This window comes from Leptosomus discolor, chromosome 1, assembly GCF_034619465.1.
Source record: "Leptosomus discolor isolate bLepDis1 chromosome 1, bLepDis1.hap2, whole genome shotgun sequence".
Taxonomy (NCBI): domain Eukaryota; kingdom Metazoa; phylum Chordata; class Aves; order Leptosomiformes; family Leptosomidae; genus Leptosomus; species Leptosomus discolor.
The window spans coordinates 9,686,520-9,705,287 of record NC_141391.1 but is presented as its reverse complement, the minus strand read 5'-3'; the positions used below and the strand labels follow the sequence as shown (position 1 = coordinate 9,705,287).

General features: G+C 39.5%; 1 protein-coding gene across 2 annotated transcripts in view; it reads left to right on the top strand.

The window, feature by feature from the left end:
• Positions 1-18,768, top strand: part of NOX4 (NADPH oxidase 4) — a 107,633-nt gene that overhangs the window by 63,557 nt on the left and 25,308 nt on the right. For both annotated transcript variants that reach the window (XM_086481713.1, XM_086481712.1), the window contains exon 13: positions 6,351-6,432. In XM_086481713.1, the coding sequence (XP_086337839.1) occupies positions 6,351-6,432 (82 nt within the window). The remainder of the gene's footprint in view (positions 1-6,350; positions 6,433-18,768) is intronic.

Genomic DNA, 18,768 nt, shown 5'->3' with positions numbered 1-18,768 from the left:
AAAGGAGAACTATTCTGCGGGTCCAGAGTAACTGGAAGGTTCACTGCTGCCCTGTGTAATGCTTAGTTGATTTCTTTTTTTTTCCCCCCCTCTAAAATCCTGCAAAAGAAGATGTTGAACAGAGGGATGATCACTGTTTATTCACTTAGCTTAGCAAATTAAGAGATCAGTTGCCTTTCTGTGAAAGCTTCTCTATTTTCCTTCAATAAATATAAGCAGCAAGGGTTTTTATATACTGTTCAACTTTCTGGGGTTTTACTAGCTTTTTTTTTTTTAGTACCTCTGTAAATGATGGGCTTTCAGATGACTGATCAGGAGGGAAAGAAATGGTGGTGAAAATACAGGAGAATTAAACTCTGTGATGCTTAATGGACTGAGAATCATGGAAATTCAAGCTGGTCAAAAAGCCTGTCTCTTTGTATCAGTAAAATATGTATGTTTCAGGGGAATTCCAAAGATTGTGATGTAATCATTTTGGAACCCTTAGCTCATCAACAATACCTCATCATTGTTTTCTTTCCTCCCCTTTTAATCTGATGGAGGATGTTTGTATCATTGACTCTTCAAGAGGACAGAAGTGACACTTTCTTAACTTCAGAAACTTTGGCCATTAATAAGCCACAGGTCAAACTAAAATATTGGACATTTCAGCTTTATGCCATCTTGTCGCTCATCACAGTTTTACAGCTCTTAACTGGCAAAGACTTCTTCCTAAATGCCTTTTCTTTTAACAAGGCACTGAGGAACTACTTATGACAGCATTTCCAAATTTACAGGGCTTGGAAACAAGTCAGATTAGTGGGTCTCAAATCCCTTTCAATGCCATTGGCAGTTTTAAGAAAGCTGACTTAATTTTTTAGGGTATTTTTAAATTATTGCAAGGTGCTGAGAAGCTATTCATGACACAGAATGTGCTCCAGACCACTGCATTTTGCATAAAACTAGGCAGATTCTTTTAGTTTGAAATTGCAGGGCTTGCACGTGTCCATGTGGTGAAAGATGGAACTGAGATTTATGTCTCAATTAATGCAGAATTGCTACAGGTAATTACAGAAATATGACTGCAAAATATCCAAATGCATGAGAGTGTCACTATGGATAGACCTTTTGGTAGACAGCTAGGCTTCTGGGTCACAATGTTCTGTACTTTGTAACTGATGAGGCTTTTCTGTTCTCCCATTTTCTGGCTCCTTTCTAATCACATTTCTGTTTATTCTTATGAAATTTGATTTAAAAAATAATCCCTAAAACTGATTAAAAAAATTCTTATCCCATAAAAAGAAATTACCATCAGTTTTACAGTGTTCGTAATTGAATTGATTGCATGTGATTCAACCTGTTTTTATTAGAGGTTCAGAGTGATCTGAAGCTGCTGGGTAAATGGCGGTTGGGATAAACAAAACAGTAATATTTCAGACTTCAGTTATATACTGCTGTGGTCTCATCTGAGCAGGGATTTGATTTTTCAAGACCCTTGGAATTTGGCAGGATGACTTTGCTGTTATTTTCTGTGAAGTATTTTATAACCAGAAAGAGCAAAGAAAGAAGAACCACAAGTCCTGGCTTTTAAAGTCAAACCTGACACAATTGCAGTGTGTTACTTTTACCATCATCTTCAAAGTGCTAAAGCAGTAAGAGCTTCAGGGATGTCACAGCTTCAAAAAACAAGGCCAGTGCTCCCTGTGCCATAGTGTCTTTGTCTACAGAATGTGAATAATAATACATTTTAATTCACAGGGACCTTCTATACAAATTATTTTTCTTTGCTTCGAGAGCCCCAGGTATTTAAATATTATCATAAAATTTCTGCTTGTCTCTCTTTCCACCTTTCTAATAATGTATCCTGGAAAAAAGAAAACTTGACTATGTAACCACTTTGAATGGGCTTCAGACCATACGCCCATTCTTGCTCACATTTTTCTGGCTTTACTGTTTACTCACCATACTGAGCAGAACCCCATTCTGCTCGAGAACAACAATGACAAGTATCAAAATATTTCAAAGGGAAAATTTGCCTTTAAATACATCCTTCTGTCCATGTAAATTGGTAACTGGTTTGTCGTAACAAGTATTGTAAAGTTGTTAGTTAGTGGGCTTTTATACTGAGACTTCAGTCTGATTTGTGAATATGTTGAGCTGGATGTGGGGAGGAGAACAAAGGGTGAAAAAGAGGGAAGAAGAATTAGAAGAGAGACAGGAAAGAGAGGTATATATAAGAGGACAGATTAAATCTCTAAATCTTTCAGTGGCAAACTTTCTCTTCTCTATACTCTACAACCTTCCTGATTTAGGAGGACAGGGCATAAGATTGTGTTATTACATCCAGCCCCTAGTCATCACTGGTAACTATGCTACACATTTAGCTAGACGTACATAATCCCAGTGAGGCTGCCTAAATTTAACTGAGGACTTCTCACTGATCAAGGATTTGGAAGGAACTGTATGCTCAAAATGAAAGCCAGGAGGAAGTGGAGAAACTCAGCATGTTGAAAAGATAAGTTTGAGCATAAGATATGACTGTGCGACCATTCTTGATGGCTGTGAGAACTTTGTCCTGCAGGTAGACTTGTAGGAGGGTCAGTGAGAGGCTGTCTGCAGTTGTCACACTCAGCAGACTGACAAAACAATCAATGGCATAATTGATCTCAGAACAACATAAAAAATCATTAGGAGACCAGCTAGTACAGACTTAAACTAATGCAAATTGCATGGATAGAATGAGGGACAGAGAAGAAAATTGCAGATTTATCAAAGTAAGCCTTTTATATCTTAATTAAGTAAATCATATTCATGTTTTGTTAACAAACCAGACCAACACCTAGACAAAAGCATCATGGTGTAGGTACTAAACTGTAGGAGGTGATGGAAAAGGCTAAATTTTGGGAGATGTCTCTCTAAAATGATCCAGGTAATGATAGGATTGTCTGTGACTTGGTTTGGTTCTATTGATCAACTAGTGATTGCAAATGAAAATAATGTAAAAATGCTCTAATTATTAGTTTCACCAGTTCTCAAATCTTTCATTTGTTGTTTTAGCATGGATTAGAAGAAAATCTTAAGTTTTTTGAAAAAATTCTCCCCCTTTGGAAGCTGTCATTGTGATATTTTCTTGCAAATTGAAAAGCTTTCTCTTGTCAAGCATTGGGCTTCTGATATCCACTTTTGTAAGAGCACCAAAAGCACCTGTGTTCTGTCAGTAGCTGCCAAAGCTCTTGTCACCTCCCTCATCACCTTGCTGGATAGCCCTTAAAGGCAATAGTGTAATTTGCACCAGTGGGACTTTTGTACTGTGCACATACATCTATGTGTAATGTAAGAATATTGCAGACCTGAAGGGTGAAGCACGTACACGATGGCCCTATGGGACAAATTAATCCTAAAGGCTTCTGTTCAGTGTGCCATGTCTCTTAAGAGAATTTACAGGATGTGGAGGCTACATATGGTGGAGGACGTCGTAGGATGTATTTGAGATGAGGTGGAACGCTACTATATAGTTGCCATGGAAAAATGAGTAAGGTCATATGGTGAAAAGAAAATACGTCTGCCTGGGAAATTTGCCATAGCATGGGGAAAAAAATGAAAGTTGACTTTAACTAAAACAAGATCCAGTAGGGAAGCTGTTTAGGCCAATTTCAGATGCCATAACTTGGCTGCTTTCACTCCAGTACTGGCCAGCCCTGTCACATTATTATTCAAAATATTTTCAAGATTGCTGTTTGTTGAATTGAGTCCTGGAGTGCAGCCAGGTGGCCTGGATCAGTGGGAAAGGGCAAGAGCACAAGAAAAAGAGTCACGGAGTAGGGGATAGAGATGGAATATGGCTCTCTGCCTGGGTGCTGTCCATCTCGAGCAGAACAATGGAGTGGGACATAGCTGTGGTCTCACAGAGCTGTGTTTTGTCTCTCCCAGAGAATCACAAGCCCTTTGCAAGGTCTGCCAAACCAGCCTTACTCACCTACATGTAATGTGGTGGTGTGCAGCATTGAGCAGAAGAACATGTCTCCCCATACTTTGCATTGCTGATGCACCTGGGTATAGCCCTTAGGGGAAAAAAAAAAAATAATCAGACCATCCCAAAGACAAATCCTTAGTCATGGTGACTCGCACCGTGTTCTGGAGGTCAAAACCCTCAAGTCGTGGAAGGAAGTGCTGTCGTTCAGTGTTTGCCATTCAAAACTTCCTCTCATTCCTCTACCAGGTACACACAAAGGCTGTTGTTCATAGGAAGCCTTTTTATAAAGGGTTTTTAGAAATGCACCAGTAACTTGAGTTCTGTTGGGAGATTCCTGAGGTAGGGGTGGAAGTTAATGTGCTCACTCTGAAACACAGTTGGATATTTTGCACCAGTGAAAGCTTCCTGAAGCCTTTCAGTTCTTGTCCCGTGGCTTTTGAAGATCATAGTGTATCATCTTTAAAGATGACGGGACATGCCCAGGTACAGCATATTGGCAGGTACCAGAGGACTGAGAAAAGCAAATCTCTGTACCTTCCTAAAAATTCAGGAAGAGGTCAAGAAGTAGCTGTACTGGCAAGCTTTTTGTGAAGACAATGAGCAGGCTGTTCCTTGACAGATGCTCACTGAGTTTCACTTCCATCTTTACAATATTGCATTTATGGTTGATGACCACATCAAGTCTGTGTCCTTCTTAGGTACAGTGAAAGCTAAGTTACATTTTGAAGATGCGGTGAGAATTTTGGAGGTACAAGTGCTTATTTCTTTCAAAATTGAATCTGAAGAGGTGTAGAAATAAGGAAATGAAGATACCAAGTATCAGCCCTTGTTTCTTCACTATTATCTTCTCCAAGATGTTTGCAATGCATCTGAGCCAGCTGATTAAAGACTAGATTAGACCATGTGAGACAATTAGCCCTTAAAACCAAACCCTTAACAAGAGACTGTTTCTTCTGAATTTATTATGCGTTTTTCAAAGTTTTATAACTGTATGAAGTATGGGTTTGGATTCCTTTTCCATTTTAGAGGCTACATAGCAGAATTCTGTCCAAAGTAATGGAGTTTAGTTATGATGACAGAATGGTATGTAAAACTCAATGTTAAGAAAGCCATCATATACTAACCTGTAAGAAGTAAGAAAGCTGCTATTGTTCCTTTTTGGAGCTGGGAGATTCAGATTTTTTTCTCTGATTTTCTGTCCCTTGATGTCTTACTCTGTAAACTCAGTCTTTCAGGAAATTTTGGGATACATAGGGATATAAGGGGAGTAAGGACTACACTTATCCTCAGGTTCAGTTCCCAGAATGAAAAACTTAATTTTTTTCATAGTAAAACTTAACATAGTTAGGGAAACCCATAGTACAGCTACTACACGCAACACACGGTACAAACTGTGGTTTAGCAAATGAAGGATAAAATCTGTAGCTGAAGACTTCAAGCCACACTTAAGAGGTATTGCAGGAAGAGTGGGAGATGGGCAGGTGGGAAGGGCATCACCAGTGTCCTAGGTTTCTGTGCCACTGGAGGACTGGTTAAATAAAAGTTGCAGGTGATGGAAGGAAAAAAGGAAACAGAGCATGTCCAATGCTATGGAGAGTTATGGGGTGTGCCAAGGGGATTTGACCTAGGTGGGAAATTCTCTTCTATCCCTGAATCTGGGTATCAAGTGAATTTTGAGGAGGTTCCCATCTTCTAGGAACTGAGAAATTGATACTGATAGAAGTTCCTACAATTCCTGCTTACTTACTGCATCTAACCGCCTCTAGAGAAAGGCAGCTGCACAAACCACAACCACCCATTCACTTGGTGGTCGGTGAAGCTAAGTTACAAAAACTTTACCTACTGCAGATTATCCTATAATGCAGTTTTTTAAATATATAGTAGTGAACAAAAAGCAATCCGGTCTTCTAGCCATCCTGGAAAATACCAATGAATCAGTTACCCAATTTAATTTAGATTAATTAATCAATCTACGGGTTTTTAGACTACTATGACCCTAGAGTGACTGGTGAATTCTTAGTTGCTCCTCCTTTCTGTTTAGACTAACCTCTTCAAGGCAGGGACTGTTTATGGCTGTCTATGTATGATACTCAGAAGACCTGCACACAGACCTCAGAAACTTGTAAGCACTACTAGGATTCAATATCAGATGAAAAAAAATTACAAAATATTATTAAAAGAGTTTACAGGAATAGTCTTAGCAGCAGTTTTGTATGAATATATAAATTTTATTCCCTATACACTTAGCTTTGTCCTCTGATGAATATTGCTGGAGAAGAGAATTTGCTGATATTACTGCTTGCTTACTTGTGGCCTGAACTTCTAATGCAGAGTCACAGTCTGGGTTTGTTTTGTTTTGTTTTTTTTTCTTTTATTCTTTTTTTCTTTGTCCTGACAGAAAGATTTCGGGATTTACTGCTTCTACATTCAAATCAAGATACAGAGATTCTGCCCATCTTTCAGCAGAGGCGCTATCCCAAGTAAGTAAGATTGTCTTCTTGGGAGAAATAAAATCTTTATCTATTTGCGGCAAGGGAGAGCGAAACATTTATAGCACTGTACATGCTTTTGGTGTGAAGTCCTAAGGCAGAGCTGTCAGGGAGCCACACTTACACTGAGCTTTACAGTGTTTCAGTGGTGTCAGGGAGAAGCAGACGTGCTTTGCAAGCATGCCCAGCTGTCAGCGGGGAGGTGGTGGCAGAGTGCAGACGTCAAGTTGCCTGGATCAGTGTCTGGTGGAGCTTTGTTTTACTTGACACTGTGTTGACATAGGCAGATGTTTTGTCAGGCTAATCCTCACTCTTGTCTTGTGGGATTCCATCATTTACAGTGACAGATTCCCTTGGATTTTAACAGGCTCCCCTCTGGAAGTCTGCAAGCACTAGAAAACATTTTTTTTTTCCCTTTTTAGGGGTGTATGTACAGGCAAACAAAAAAAGCACTGATGTGTGTTTAGGAGGTCCTGCATGTATTGAGTATATTCTCCCAAGTGACACACCTGAATGAAACAGTAAATGCTCCTTGCTATTATATTGGTTAAAAGAAACAGTTACTTTCAGCTAAGTCTTGAGAAGAGGCAGTGAAGGGGAAAGAAGAAATAGTCCTTGCGTTAACCATGACCCGAGTGAGCAGTGAAAGACGGCTAGTGCAGAATGGACAGAGGGAGGAGAAGGAAGAAAGAATGTCTGGAGTCAGTCCAGTAATGATGATGGAAATAAGCAAAGTTATTTATTGTTGGCAGGTTCCTGAAATACATAAGAAGCAAGTGGAGCTAAGTGTTAAATACAGCTCTTAAAATCTGATAATACATTTTTTTTAAGAGCAGGCAACAAATAGAAGGGCTGAGTGCTGAACACCAGTCACCTCCTCACTGTGAATATCTGAAAATAAAAGCACTCAAGGGTGCATCCTGATTCTGAAAATGGTGAAATTTTGCAGTGACTTCAAGGGAGACAGGATTTTATCACCCTGAATTTATGCATTAGCCATTGTCACTGTGTTACTGGAACACTATGGAGGTACAATATAAGGAACTGTGGGAGGCACCCTACGTGCATGGACTGGTCTACTTGTTTCACTAGGACTTCCATGAATTACTACTTTTCTCCTCACACTTTGGAGCACTGGAGCAGTTATTTTTCCATGGCAGTAGAATGCTTTGCTTGGCTTAGATGTTTTCACTTATGGTATGGACACTGTGAGACTGGTCTAAGAAACAAGTCCTTCCTCAAAGAATAGACTTATTTCTGTATAAAGCATTCCTAAAGTGTCCGACTTTTCATTTCCTTACATTCAATTTATTGCTAGCGTTCTTGGCAAATACAGTCTATTAACAATATTGCACATTGTCAGATTCATGGGTGAATGAGTGTCTATTGTCTTCTGTGCAATAGATGCTTCAGCTCTTTGGAGACTTTACAACAAATAGCTTGTAGGATGGAGCTCTGTTGCTATTTGAAGTTATAGTGGACTTGCATCACAAAATGATACATGTTTTCAGACACATTGCTTGGCAAGATTAACTGATTCCTCTAATATACAAAATCAGCCAAACTTTGGCAACTGACTGAAAGAAAAGTTTGCATATGTTCTTAAAAGCAATAGATTTCTGTTTATAGCATCAGGAATTGGAGCAAATTTGCTTGCTTGTTACAGAAATTTATTGTTTATTATTGTTCATTTAGAAACTGGTTGAAGACTATTGACATGTCCTAATTTCCCTAGGAGTTTCAGGTGAAGTACTGGTGTTCAGCAAGGTAGAAAAACCTTTTAATCTTCATAATATATTTTGTCTTATTCCCATGTCAGTTTTTTCCCTTCTCTATGCTCGTTTTCATTGAAAGGTCAGTTAACAGAAATTAAGATAATGAATGGACAGATCTCATTAATCAGTGTCCCTGCATTGACTTCAGCTGAACAATGTCTGGTTGTGCTACATAAGGATCTGAGCAGTGAGGTCATTTTAATGAGATGTTGTCATAGGGCACAAGCTGGAGCTTGTAATGCTTAAGGAAATCCTAAGAATATGTAATGTTAAAAATAGAATGAAATTTTTAGTAATGACTTAGCTGAACAGCTTGACTAAGCAGGGCTCAGTAGGTCGAAAGGACAAAAATTTACACATATTTGAGACGTGCAGAGGAAGGAGATTGGATAGGAGGATGTTCAGCATCTCTCAGCATATTCAGAGTCATAGTAATAAATATTAAAGGCTAAATGAGCAAACTGCAATCCATCAATTTTTGAAAGAAATAGAAACCTTGATGTTCTGGCCTGAATTATGTTCTTGTACATTTATTATATTAAGACCTGAACTCTTTCCCAGGGAACAACAGAATAATTTTGGATATGTGTTTGTTCTCAGAGATGTCTGTGCACTGGGATGGCTGGAAGAAGTTTTCTAGAATATGCAGGCACATTGTTCTGGCTTTGCTGGGGTAAATGTGTCAAAGGAACACACTTTGCACTCTTGGTTGATGAAGGGAGAAATTCAGTATCTTTTTATGGTCCTTGTGTTTGCCTGAGTTTATTCTGTGGGTCTTGGCTTAGCTGAGGAGCAAATACCTACTCTGGCACATGCAGGAGATTATAGAGAGACCTGAGCTTACAAAGATTAAGGCTTGTAAAGCCACACGGCACATCGCCTTGACTTCCTTGACTTACCACTGTGTGTCCATAAGTAGTGTGGCATCATGAGCATTGGTTTGCATCATGGCCTGTGGGCTGAGATGCAATACCATGCCAGCACATTGGTACAGCATGCATCCAGTCAGCCTAACCTGCAGTGTGTGTTCTCTCACATGTCTTTACAAGGTTGCAGAGCAGAAGGAGTTTGGCTTTTTCTTGTACTTCACTCACATGACAGTGTAACTGTGTCTTGGAAGAATTACAGTTATCGGGAAAGAATATGGAATTGTGTTCTTCCATAAATTACTGCAGTAGAGATTCTTAATGAAACATATTGCATTGCACATGGTTATAGGTTACTGACTAGCAAGACCAGGCAAGTCTTTTTGATACCTCAAGTGACTCAGAGGATAAATGCATGGTTCAGAAATCAGACATCACTAGACCCCCCTCACCCCCCTCATCAGGAAACCCACCCATCCACAGAGAGAAATGTTTTGAGGAGAAAATCTGTCTCCTAGCTGACATGAAGCCATCACCGTGTCCGTGAGGATTCACATTCCTGAAACTAAGAATAAACCTGCAGCTGTGGGCAGCCAAATGAGCTGCCTCCATGTGTACCCGCCTGGGAAGAGCCTCGGCACGCAAAGCAAATCACAGACATACTTGCAGCTTCTTCCTCCTCTCCCTCACTCCATGAATGTGCTGAAGTCGCTGAGGTGAGTTACGCCAACACGATCAGACCTGTCAACAACCTAAACTTGTTGCAATGAATCTTAACCCAACTCATTAATTTGACAATGAGCATTAAGGCTCCTATATCTCATAAAAAACTCCTCAGACTTTCACTCTTAGCACACTTCTGCAGCAGCTTTTCTCACATTGGTGTCAAGCTCATGCTTTCCTTGGTTGCCCACTTTGCTCATGATGTTCCTACTGTTTTATCACACAGATTCACTCATAAAATGCGAGAACCGCTGAAGTGCTGACACAAGCTACAGAGGATTGCTTGTGAAGAAGACACTATTATGCTTATTAATTGGGCAGTAGGGTCCAGCGTGTGACAGAGTGGTTGGTGCTAGCAGTGAGGGCCTAGGTCACTCCATCCTGTCAGGGTATTTCGGTCTTTTCCTTCTGACTCCACTCTGCTCCTGACCGCCCGTGCTTTGTGCATGAGGGAAGGATGCACCATTGCCTTGTGACACCAGAGAGAAATGTCTCTTCTAGCTGGGCCTGATAAGAAGAAAAAACCAAAAAACCCAAAAAACCAGAATGATAAGGGAAGTGATAAAAGAAGTGCAAGAGTGAGAAATTAGGTTGGTGGGTGAAAAAGGCAGGAGAGAGGCTGACACTGCATGAAAGAGCTCTTGAGAGTCATGCAGCAGAATTGCTGCTGGCGTTACAGCTTTTTAGCACATTTCTCTGTATACAAGTGACTTGACAGTTCATTTGTTTTCAAAATATTGCTGAAATCCTCAGATACGTATGTGGTTTTTTTAGAGGGATTATTTACTTTTTTTTTTCTCCCCTTAAGAAATATTTGCAGTCTTCATTCTTATCTTCTGTGGGCTTGGTGGAAAAGTTCTTGAATGATTCACAGATTTTAAGAACAGAAGGAGCTGTTATGTTCCAGCTAATTTGAGTCCCTTCTTAACATAAGCCATAGAGCATTACCCAATAATCCCTACAGCAAGCTTCTGGTTCAACCAGAGCATGAATTTAGAAAGGCATCCAGACTTTAAATTGAGATGTTAAAAACTGGAAACTTCACAAGCCTTTAGATCAGTTTGTTTCAGTTGTCAATTATTTCACATATGTATAACATTAATTTCTTTAACTGCAGTTTCCATTCTCTGCCATCTCACAATACCATTTTCTGCTAAAAAGAAAGTCCTGTACCATCTGAATGACACCTCAACAACAAGAGGTTGGAGGACATTTAAACTTACCCTTGTCTTGGACAAATTAAATAAATAAAACTTTCTTGCAGGGTAAGTTTAAAAGTTTAAACCTTTCCAAACTTTTAATTTTCTTTTTCTTTTCTTAAACATGGGCGTGCATTAAGACAGTATTTTGTTAACTGTTTCCATAATGTGCACATAGAGAAATAACAGCACTTTGTAGTCAAATGGGGAGACAATGTAAATTGAGCACTATCTTATTATTTAAATGGAGTGACAAAGTGTTGAACTTCGGAGGAAAAAAAATGAGCTTAGAACCTAGCAGGTGTAATGAAATAACAGAGTATTCCAAATACATTTATTTTCCATCAGTCATAAACTTACAAACTTTTCTTTGGCATATATTCTTAGTAAATTAAGGTAGGCTTCTTGTGTATGCACATAAATACTGGTCATTTTCATGTTCCAAGACCCGAGAAAATACAGGCTTTTGAATTTTATATATGTATGTATCTTCAAATACCTATTTTTGGAGGTCATCTTTGAAAAGCTGTTGAAAATTTCAGCTCAAACAAAGCCAAGTGGTGTTATTCAATTCTCATCATGGAGCAGTCTAGACAAATAGGCGGCAGAAAGTTAGTGCCCTAAATCATCGTGCCATCTGGTTCCCAATTGCTGCTCATTGTAATGATAATGGATCTGTAATGGATCCATGCCAATTTACTACAGCTTGAGATCAAAGCCAAGAAACTGATAATATTTCATAAATAATACCCCAGGAATGAAACTTATATCTTATTTGTAACTGTCTTGAGAACATTTTTCTTTTTAGAGGGGAATAATTTCTAACTAGAGAAAGTAGTGAGTTGTGGCTTCTGGAAGTGACGATGCTCAGACAGTGCATCTGCTGAGGTTCCCCCTGAATCCAAGATTTAAGCACTCACAAGAGCAGCTAGCAGGATCGTGGCCTAGAAACCTGATTCAGTTTGCATTAGAAACAAAGGCAACATCTTCCTTGGTGTTTGACAAAGGGAAAAAATCATGACCTATGCGGTCGTCACTCAGTCTTCATTGTAAACGCGAAGAGATTTTTAATTTTAAGAAGAGCTGGAGAACTTTTACGGAGTGATTTTCTGTAAAAGGCTTTCTGTGAAGTGTTTTACAAAAGATGTTCCCTTGTTATAGAGGAGAAACTGAGGCATGGGACTCTGATGTGAGTTATCAGTGTCACCCAGGAACAATTCTCCTGGGGACGAGGCCAGAAATAGAAATCAGGTCTTCCACAGTCCTTTCAGTTCTGTGCAATTGGCACTCTCGTCTGAAATAACATCCATCCTACAAAAACATGTGGCCTGCCCATATTGCTGAAATCAGATGGGAAAGTGCCAAGTAACGGAGCCTTTCAGAAGGGCCCACACAAGCACTTTAAATGCTTTGTTTAGCACTGTACAATAAGCATGAAAATTACTGGTTTTGAAGCGCTCCAAGATTTATTTCGAAATACAGGCTAGAAGCTAACTGTCTCACCAGCAGCAATGAGCCCGCAGTGAGTCTCAGAGAATTTTGATTCCTTGATAAAAAAAGAGATACCTGCTTAAGAATATGTAATGACATTTAAAAGAAACTCAAGGTGTTTATGTAGAAGAATGTTTATAAGTTGTTTTTTTAGCAGTTTCGATTTTGTTTCTCATTTTTAATTTTTTTTTCCTTTTTTTTTAAAAAAAAAAGTGATTTGCGGTGGTATCAGGTTATCCTGTAGAGATTGCAGACCAGTGCAGGGTTGAACTCCATGACAATAAAACTTCCACTATAATTAAAGGGCATTCTCCTGTCATTTGGGATTTTTGACAAAAGTGGTGAAAACAACAGTGGCAACAGGGCAAAGGTTGGTAGCTGTTTATAAAAAGCAACCAGCAAGTTATAAGAGTAATCATGTCAATAAAAATGGAATTATTTGATCTAGATTTTGTTGAAACCATAATGAAAACAGGAAGAAAGAGGACAGAAATTCACACTGTGCACTACATGTTTGGGCTCACATCCTACAGAGACTCGTGTGGACACATTCACGTAATATCAAACAAGGCCAAATCAATAACTTGAAATATTTAGGACTGCACATTAAACTCAAATCTGGGTCATAAATTCCTCAAGACAGAGGCTAAGTTTGTTTAAAGTATCAGTACAATGCCCCAGTAACTTCTAGGGCAAAATAAAGACGCTTTTGTTCTGTTTCCAAAGGCTTCAAGTTCAAGTACCGACAACACAGAGCAAAGCAGTCCCGTTAAAAGCCAAGGGGAATTTTGCTGCTAACTTCAGCAGGGCTCAGACCTGAAATTTAAGAAACTTTGAAGAAACAAGCACAAATCTTTCGGATGTAGAGAGATGTGGGGAAAAAAACTGTATTCTCTGAGAGATTTGTGAAGCAACATACATGCAAAATTGAAGCGCTGTGTGTGTATATATTCTCTTTTAAGTATCAAGCAATCCAAAATGCAAGCTTAACTTAGTGCTGTTTCATAGCATAGTTGGGGCTCATTAGCAGTCATGAACTGTTTTATGTATAACATCGCAGTGCTCCCAATTGAGAAGGGGAAAGGGCTGACTGAAAATAACAGGTGCCTAAATCTTTCAAAATATTCGGGAGATGAAATCATTGCTTTGTTCAAAATCAATGATATAAGACAAAACATTACAGCTGGCTTGCTTTCTGCTATTTGGGAGCATGAGCATGGTTCTTGATAAAGCCTGTTGATTTAATTGATATATACCTGCCTACTACTGAGCCACAGTGTGAGACTGTGAGGATTTATCTGCCACCAGATGTCTTGAAGGATGTTTTTTTTAAACAGCTCGAAGGGAAGTTATAGTAGTTTGATGCAGAAATTATTGGTCAAGTTCTTTGATTCATTATGCAAGAGAGAGTTACAATGATCCCTTCAGGCCTTATTTCCAGTTTTATCATAGTTTTAAAAATAATGGCTTATATTAGTTTAAAAAAATAGTTTTATGATTACCATAGTTACAGAAATCCAAGCACCAGGCTCTTGAAAAAGAAAAAACAAACACTAAAGAGTTGTGGTTGTTGACTTCTTCCTTGACTCTATGAATAAAAGGGAACAGCATCGTTCATTCACTCCTATACGCCTACCTGCACATTAGCAATTTGACTTTTGGCCCCATGCTTTCAGTGAGGGACCCCGGAAGCTGTTTTCTTTTATAGAACCTATTAAAAGAAGCAGCATCTTTTGTTGGTGTTTTGTTTGTTAGTCTTGGTGAAAAAGGGAGAAAAGAAAGATTCCAGCTGTAATAAAGGGGAAAATGGACAATATTATGCCCCTAAACATGTGGAAGAAACTGGAAGGAAAAAGTTGTCTACTATGTCGTCCTTTATATTTCATATAAGACATAAGCAAAAACTGTATTTCCTGGTCTCTAAGGAGGGCAGAAGTTTAGCAATACTCATTGTTGTTCTGGCCCTTTCCCAAACAAGGTTTGAAGAAGCAGATGAACTGTTAGATAAGCATCTCAGCTGTACCACAGGTCCCTCTTCATGTTGTTTAATACCACAGAAAACAGCATACACTGCTGCTGCCCCTGGGGTAGCAGAGCAAGTGTATGCTTTGTGTAAGAGCAGAGAGGAGCACGAACCTTCAAGCCAAAAGAGACAGTTATGATGTTCTAGATTTGCATAAAATGGGCAAGAGTGGCTTGTTCTCATCAGGACACGAGCCTAGATTTCAGTTTTAGCAACCTTTTGGTGGGTGGCACTGGTGGAGTTGTTCAATTCTGATTCCTAGGCTCTTTAGTATGTGTGAGGGAGAAACTTCACATTTCTCTTTCATATAACAAGTTGGGCTTTAAGCTCTTGGTGATAATCAGGGGCAGCAAGAGGCCCATGTTGATCTAACAGCCTGCCATGTCTTCTGAGAAATTGATAGGAGATCTGGGCTGTAGGATGCCAACTGGACCACCCTGAATTGAGCATTCCCAAGTAAACATGTACATCAACCCCATTTCATGGAGAAAGATGTCTCAGCATCTAGGCTAGAGCTTAGCTCAGAAGTAACTATCAAGTCTTAAAAACTGGCAGTGGTAGAAAATCCATCTCATCCTATGGTATGTTATTCCAGATGTTAATTATCCTCAATCATCGGGACAGGAGTTGGCTGCTGGAAGATTGTGCCCAGTAGGCCAAGCCTGGCCCCAAGGAAAGTTCTTCTATGACCACGTCAAGTGGTTTGTAAGAATCACAAATGCTTTTGAATGGCCAGACAGCTAGCAGCTGGAAAACATTGTTAGCAGCTGCAGAACAGCAACAGCCTGTGATACTAGCTGCCAAATCCTTTCTGAGTGTTGCCTAATCAGCTAGCTGAGGCTGTTCATGAACAGAATTGGAGACTAAAGTAGATAAGCCCTAGCACAAAAGCTGTTTGAATAGGAGATAGGTACTGAGCTGTTGTATGGTGAAGATATATTGGGTGATATTCGGAGTTCCTCATTGTTTTTTAATAGCAGAATTTTGTGGATTACGGATTTGTCAGAAAATTACCAGTCTAAGCATCTGTGCCATGTGAGGCATTACATGTATTGAGTGAGGTGACTAGCAATGCTTTTATTTGATATCATGGATGTAGTGACATTTTTTTCTGCCTCCCGAAGCAATGAGAGAAGCTGTGTTGTAGGCACCAACCAGAAAGAAAAGGTACTAAAATCATTTGCTTTAGAGCCTAATAGCTTTCCTGTAACACTTTGCCTTATGACTTAATTATCTGTTGCCGTCAAGGTATCTTTGTAATACGAGGTTTAAATTAAGTTTGTGTACAGTTGAAATTCATTTAGAACCAACCTCTGCAAGGAATTTTCCTCATTTCTCTGGGAGCTTGTATAAGGCAAAATTGCTGCATACTCCAAAAAAACCACATGGGAACAGGGTCAGTCCTACCCCAAATCCACTTGACCGGTGTGGAACAGTAACCTATACTACAACCTACACAACTGTCAGTGTAAGTGTTCTCTGTATCTTCCCTGGTCTCAAAAAGTACTCAAAAGTGTGTAATGAAAGCCAAATGTCTGAGCACTTCTGAGGACTGGAGTCTTGCTTTCCTCTGCATGGTGCATCATGATGTTACCTAAGGATATTATTGCTTTGTATTTCCCTTCACTGTATACCGTGTCTTTAAGGCTTAAAATAGTTCTTTAGCTACATTACTGTTGGTGATTTCTAATGTTGGAATGTTTAAGGTATAATTACTTCCTCTTTTAGACAAATCACCATAAAGATTGATTTTATATTTATTACCCTCTGCTAAACCAATTCTGAAGGTCTTAAAATAGATTAAATTGTTCTTTTTTTGCATGGAAGGATGAAGCTTCCTAAACAATGTTTGAAATGCAGGCATTTGTTTCCAGTGTTTTCTCCAAAAGAAAGGTATTTGCATACCTTCTCAAAAGACTTTGAAAGCTATTTGTAGTTTGTTTTTTGTGACATACTTTTTATGTTGTTAGGGAAAATAGAGCAATGGAAGTGGCCGGTGATAATTTCTCCATCCCGTAGTACTATTATTACCAGAGCAAAGCCAAAGAAATGGTGGCAGAACTGGACCATGAATTTTCCTGTGCTTCATCCTCAGGTGTATTTTCAACTTGGATGAGGCAAATCACGTAGTGTAATATAATGTTGTGAAGGAGTCATAAACCTGATGTTCTGGGCATATGGGCACTGTGAAGATGAAACTGTGATCTTAATAATACAAGAGTATCTCCTGTCATTTCAGTTTTCAAGGAAAACAGTTCTAGGATTTCAGCTAATTGTTCCATCAGTAAGAGTTGGAAGTGTGTTCGAGAGATCCCTTGCTTAGCTCAAATCTAGGAAACTGGCACTTTAAGCTAGTCTAAGATCAAATCTGGCAGAGTTGTGAAATGAACTCACGCTTTCCATAATTTTTTAGTATAAGTTGCAAGAAAGAGTAGGAAGTACCAAAATCCATTCATTAGGGTGATAACAGTAGGCAATTCTCTGTCTATTCCAGTGTTTGAGTGGGAAGGGCAGAGGCTGCTGTCCTGAAGGATCTCAGCAGATTTGAAGAGTGTAAAAGTCATTGGTTGCGTATTTCAGTCATGTCCAAGTGAAATTCTATGCTGCATTCCATCCAGAAAGAGCAAACTTTCTGTCAAGGACAATCATTACGTGCCAGGCTCTCTGTCGGCCCTGTTTTGTTTCAAGGAGACGATGTGAAATTTTGTTTCAGCTCACATATGTCAAACCTGCTAGTGAACTGAAGGGAAGGAAAAAACTCTTAAGTTTGGTTTCTGAGTGGCTCAGAAGGGAGCAGTGATGCTGAAGATTGTGTGGTCTGAGCAGGAGGAGGAAGGGAGGGAGGAAGGGAAAGAGAGCAGGAAGGAAGAAAAGTCAGATGTAGCTTTCTGTTTTGTGCACAGTCCACATATTACATGGAGAAAGATACCTTAATTCAAAAGAACAGGTTTACCTTATGGGATCGGCAGAGCAAAATATAACGAACTTGTTCAGCTGATAGGACTCTGATTGTAATGAGAGCATCTGGGCACTGCTCTTCTGTGACAGGCAAGCCGTGCTGGTATTGATGGACAACTTGAGCTCCTTCTGTCTTGTGTTGGGGAGGAGGGTTTAAGGAATGTCTTGCTAAAATATTTGCAGATTGCTGTGACCCCAGGAGAAAACAGGCTGTGAGTTCAGTGTCTCCAAGGCTTCTTTCACCCATGGTGCCATTAGCATGCACTTGAGCATCTAATTCCCAGTTCTAAGTGCAGAAGGACTGTCCCCTGTGGCTCAGCCCCTGCTTCCCTCTTTCAGTCAGCACAAGCAGTGCTTCTGAGATGGGGCTTTTTTAGGTTTCACTGCCCCATCTGCAGCAGCGTTTTGCTGTTTGAATGTATTTGTGTGTGTATGTCTATATGCCTCCTGCCTTCACGTTATTAGACGGCAGTAACTAGCTGCGTGGTGGTTAATGGTTAACTGGTTAACTTTTTTTTTTTTTTCTCAGTGCAGATTTGCACTACAGTTAAGGAATCCACTTTAAGGGACTGGTGCAAACAGCAGTTATCGACATTTGCGCTGGCTCTTTCAAGTCATTTGATAGCAAAATAGAGCAGGTTGGCTGCAAACAACTCTAAAGAGCATCACTGGAGCTTAAGAAATCCATTTATCTCTGCATTGGCTATGCCAGCTGTATGTGGTCAGATGGACCCCCCTCACTGAATTAGATTTGTTGTTAGTTATTTGGCCCAGCATTCAGATTCTGGCATCAGTGAATAGCATCTGCACCGTGTGGAAATGTTTTAGCAATTAAGAGCCAATTAAATTTGGCTCATTCCCCTGTTCCATCCTTCTTATGATGTCCAAGGAGAGGACTCATGACTGAAATATTTAGCATCTATTAAAAAACAAGAACGTTGTCTTGATTTTTCTGAGTCTGGTGTCTGTTTCTCTCTGCACTGAAGGTCCCTTGGAGGATGAAAGTTCAGGGGACATTCCACCATAAAACTTGTTCATAGAAAAAAAAATAATCAAATGTGCTTCTATATCATGTATGGTTTTATTGGGTCACTGGTGGTAAAAAAACCCTGTGCACTCAAGTGTTTGAACACCAGCATGTAAGATTAACCAAACTGATGAAATAGACTTGACAAGGAAATAACAGGGCTGATGCCTTTATCCACAGTCACCTTTATCCTTTCTTTCATTTGTTTGTCTTGGCAAGACTTCTCAAATGAGATACGAAGCTATCGCTTACCCTTTTTTTCAAA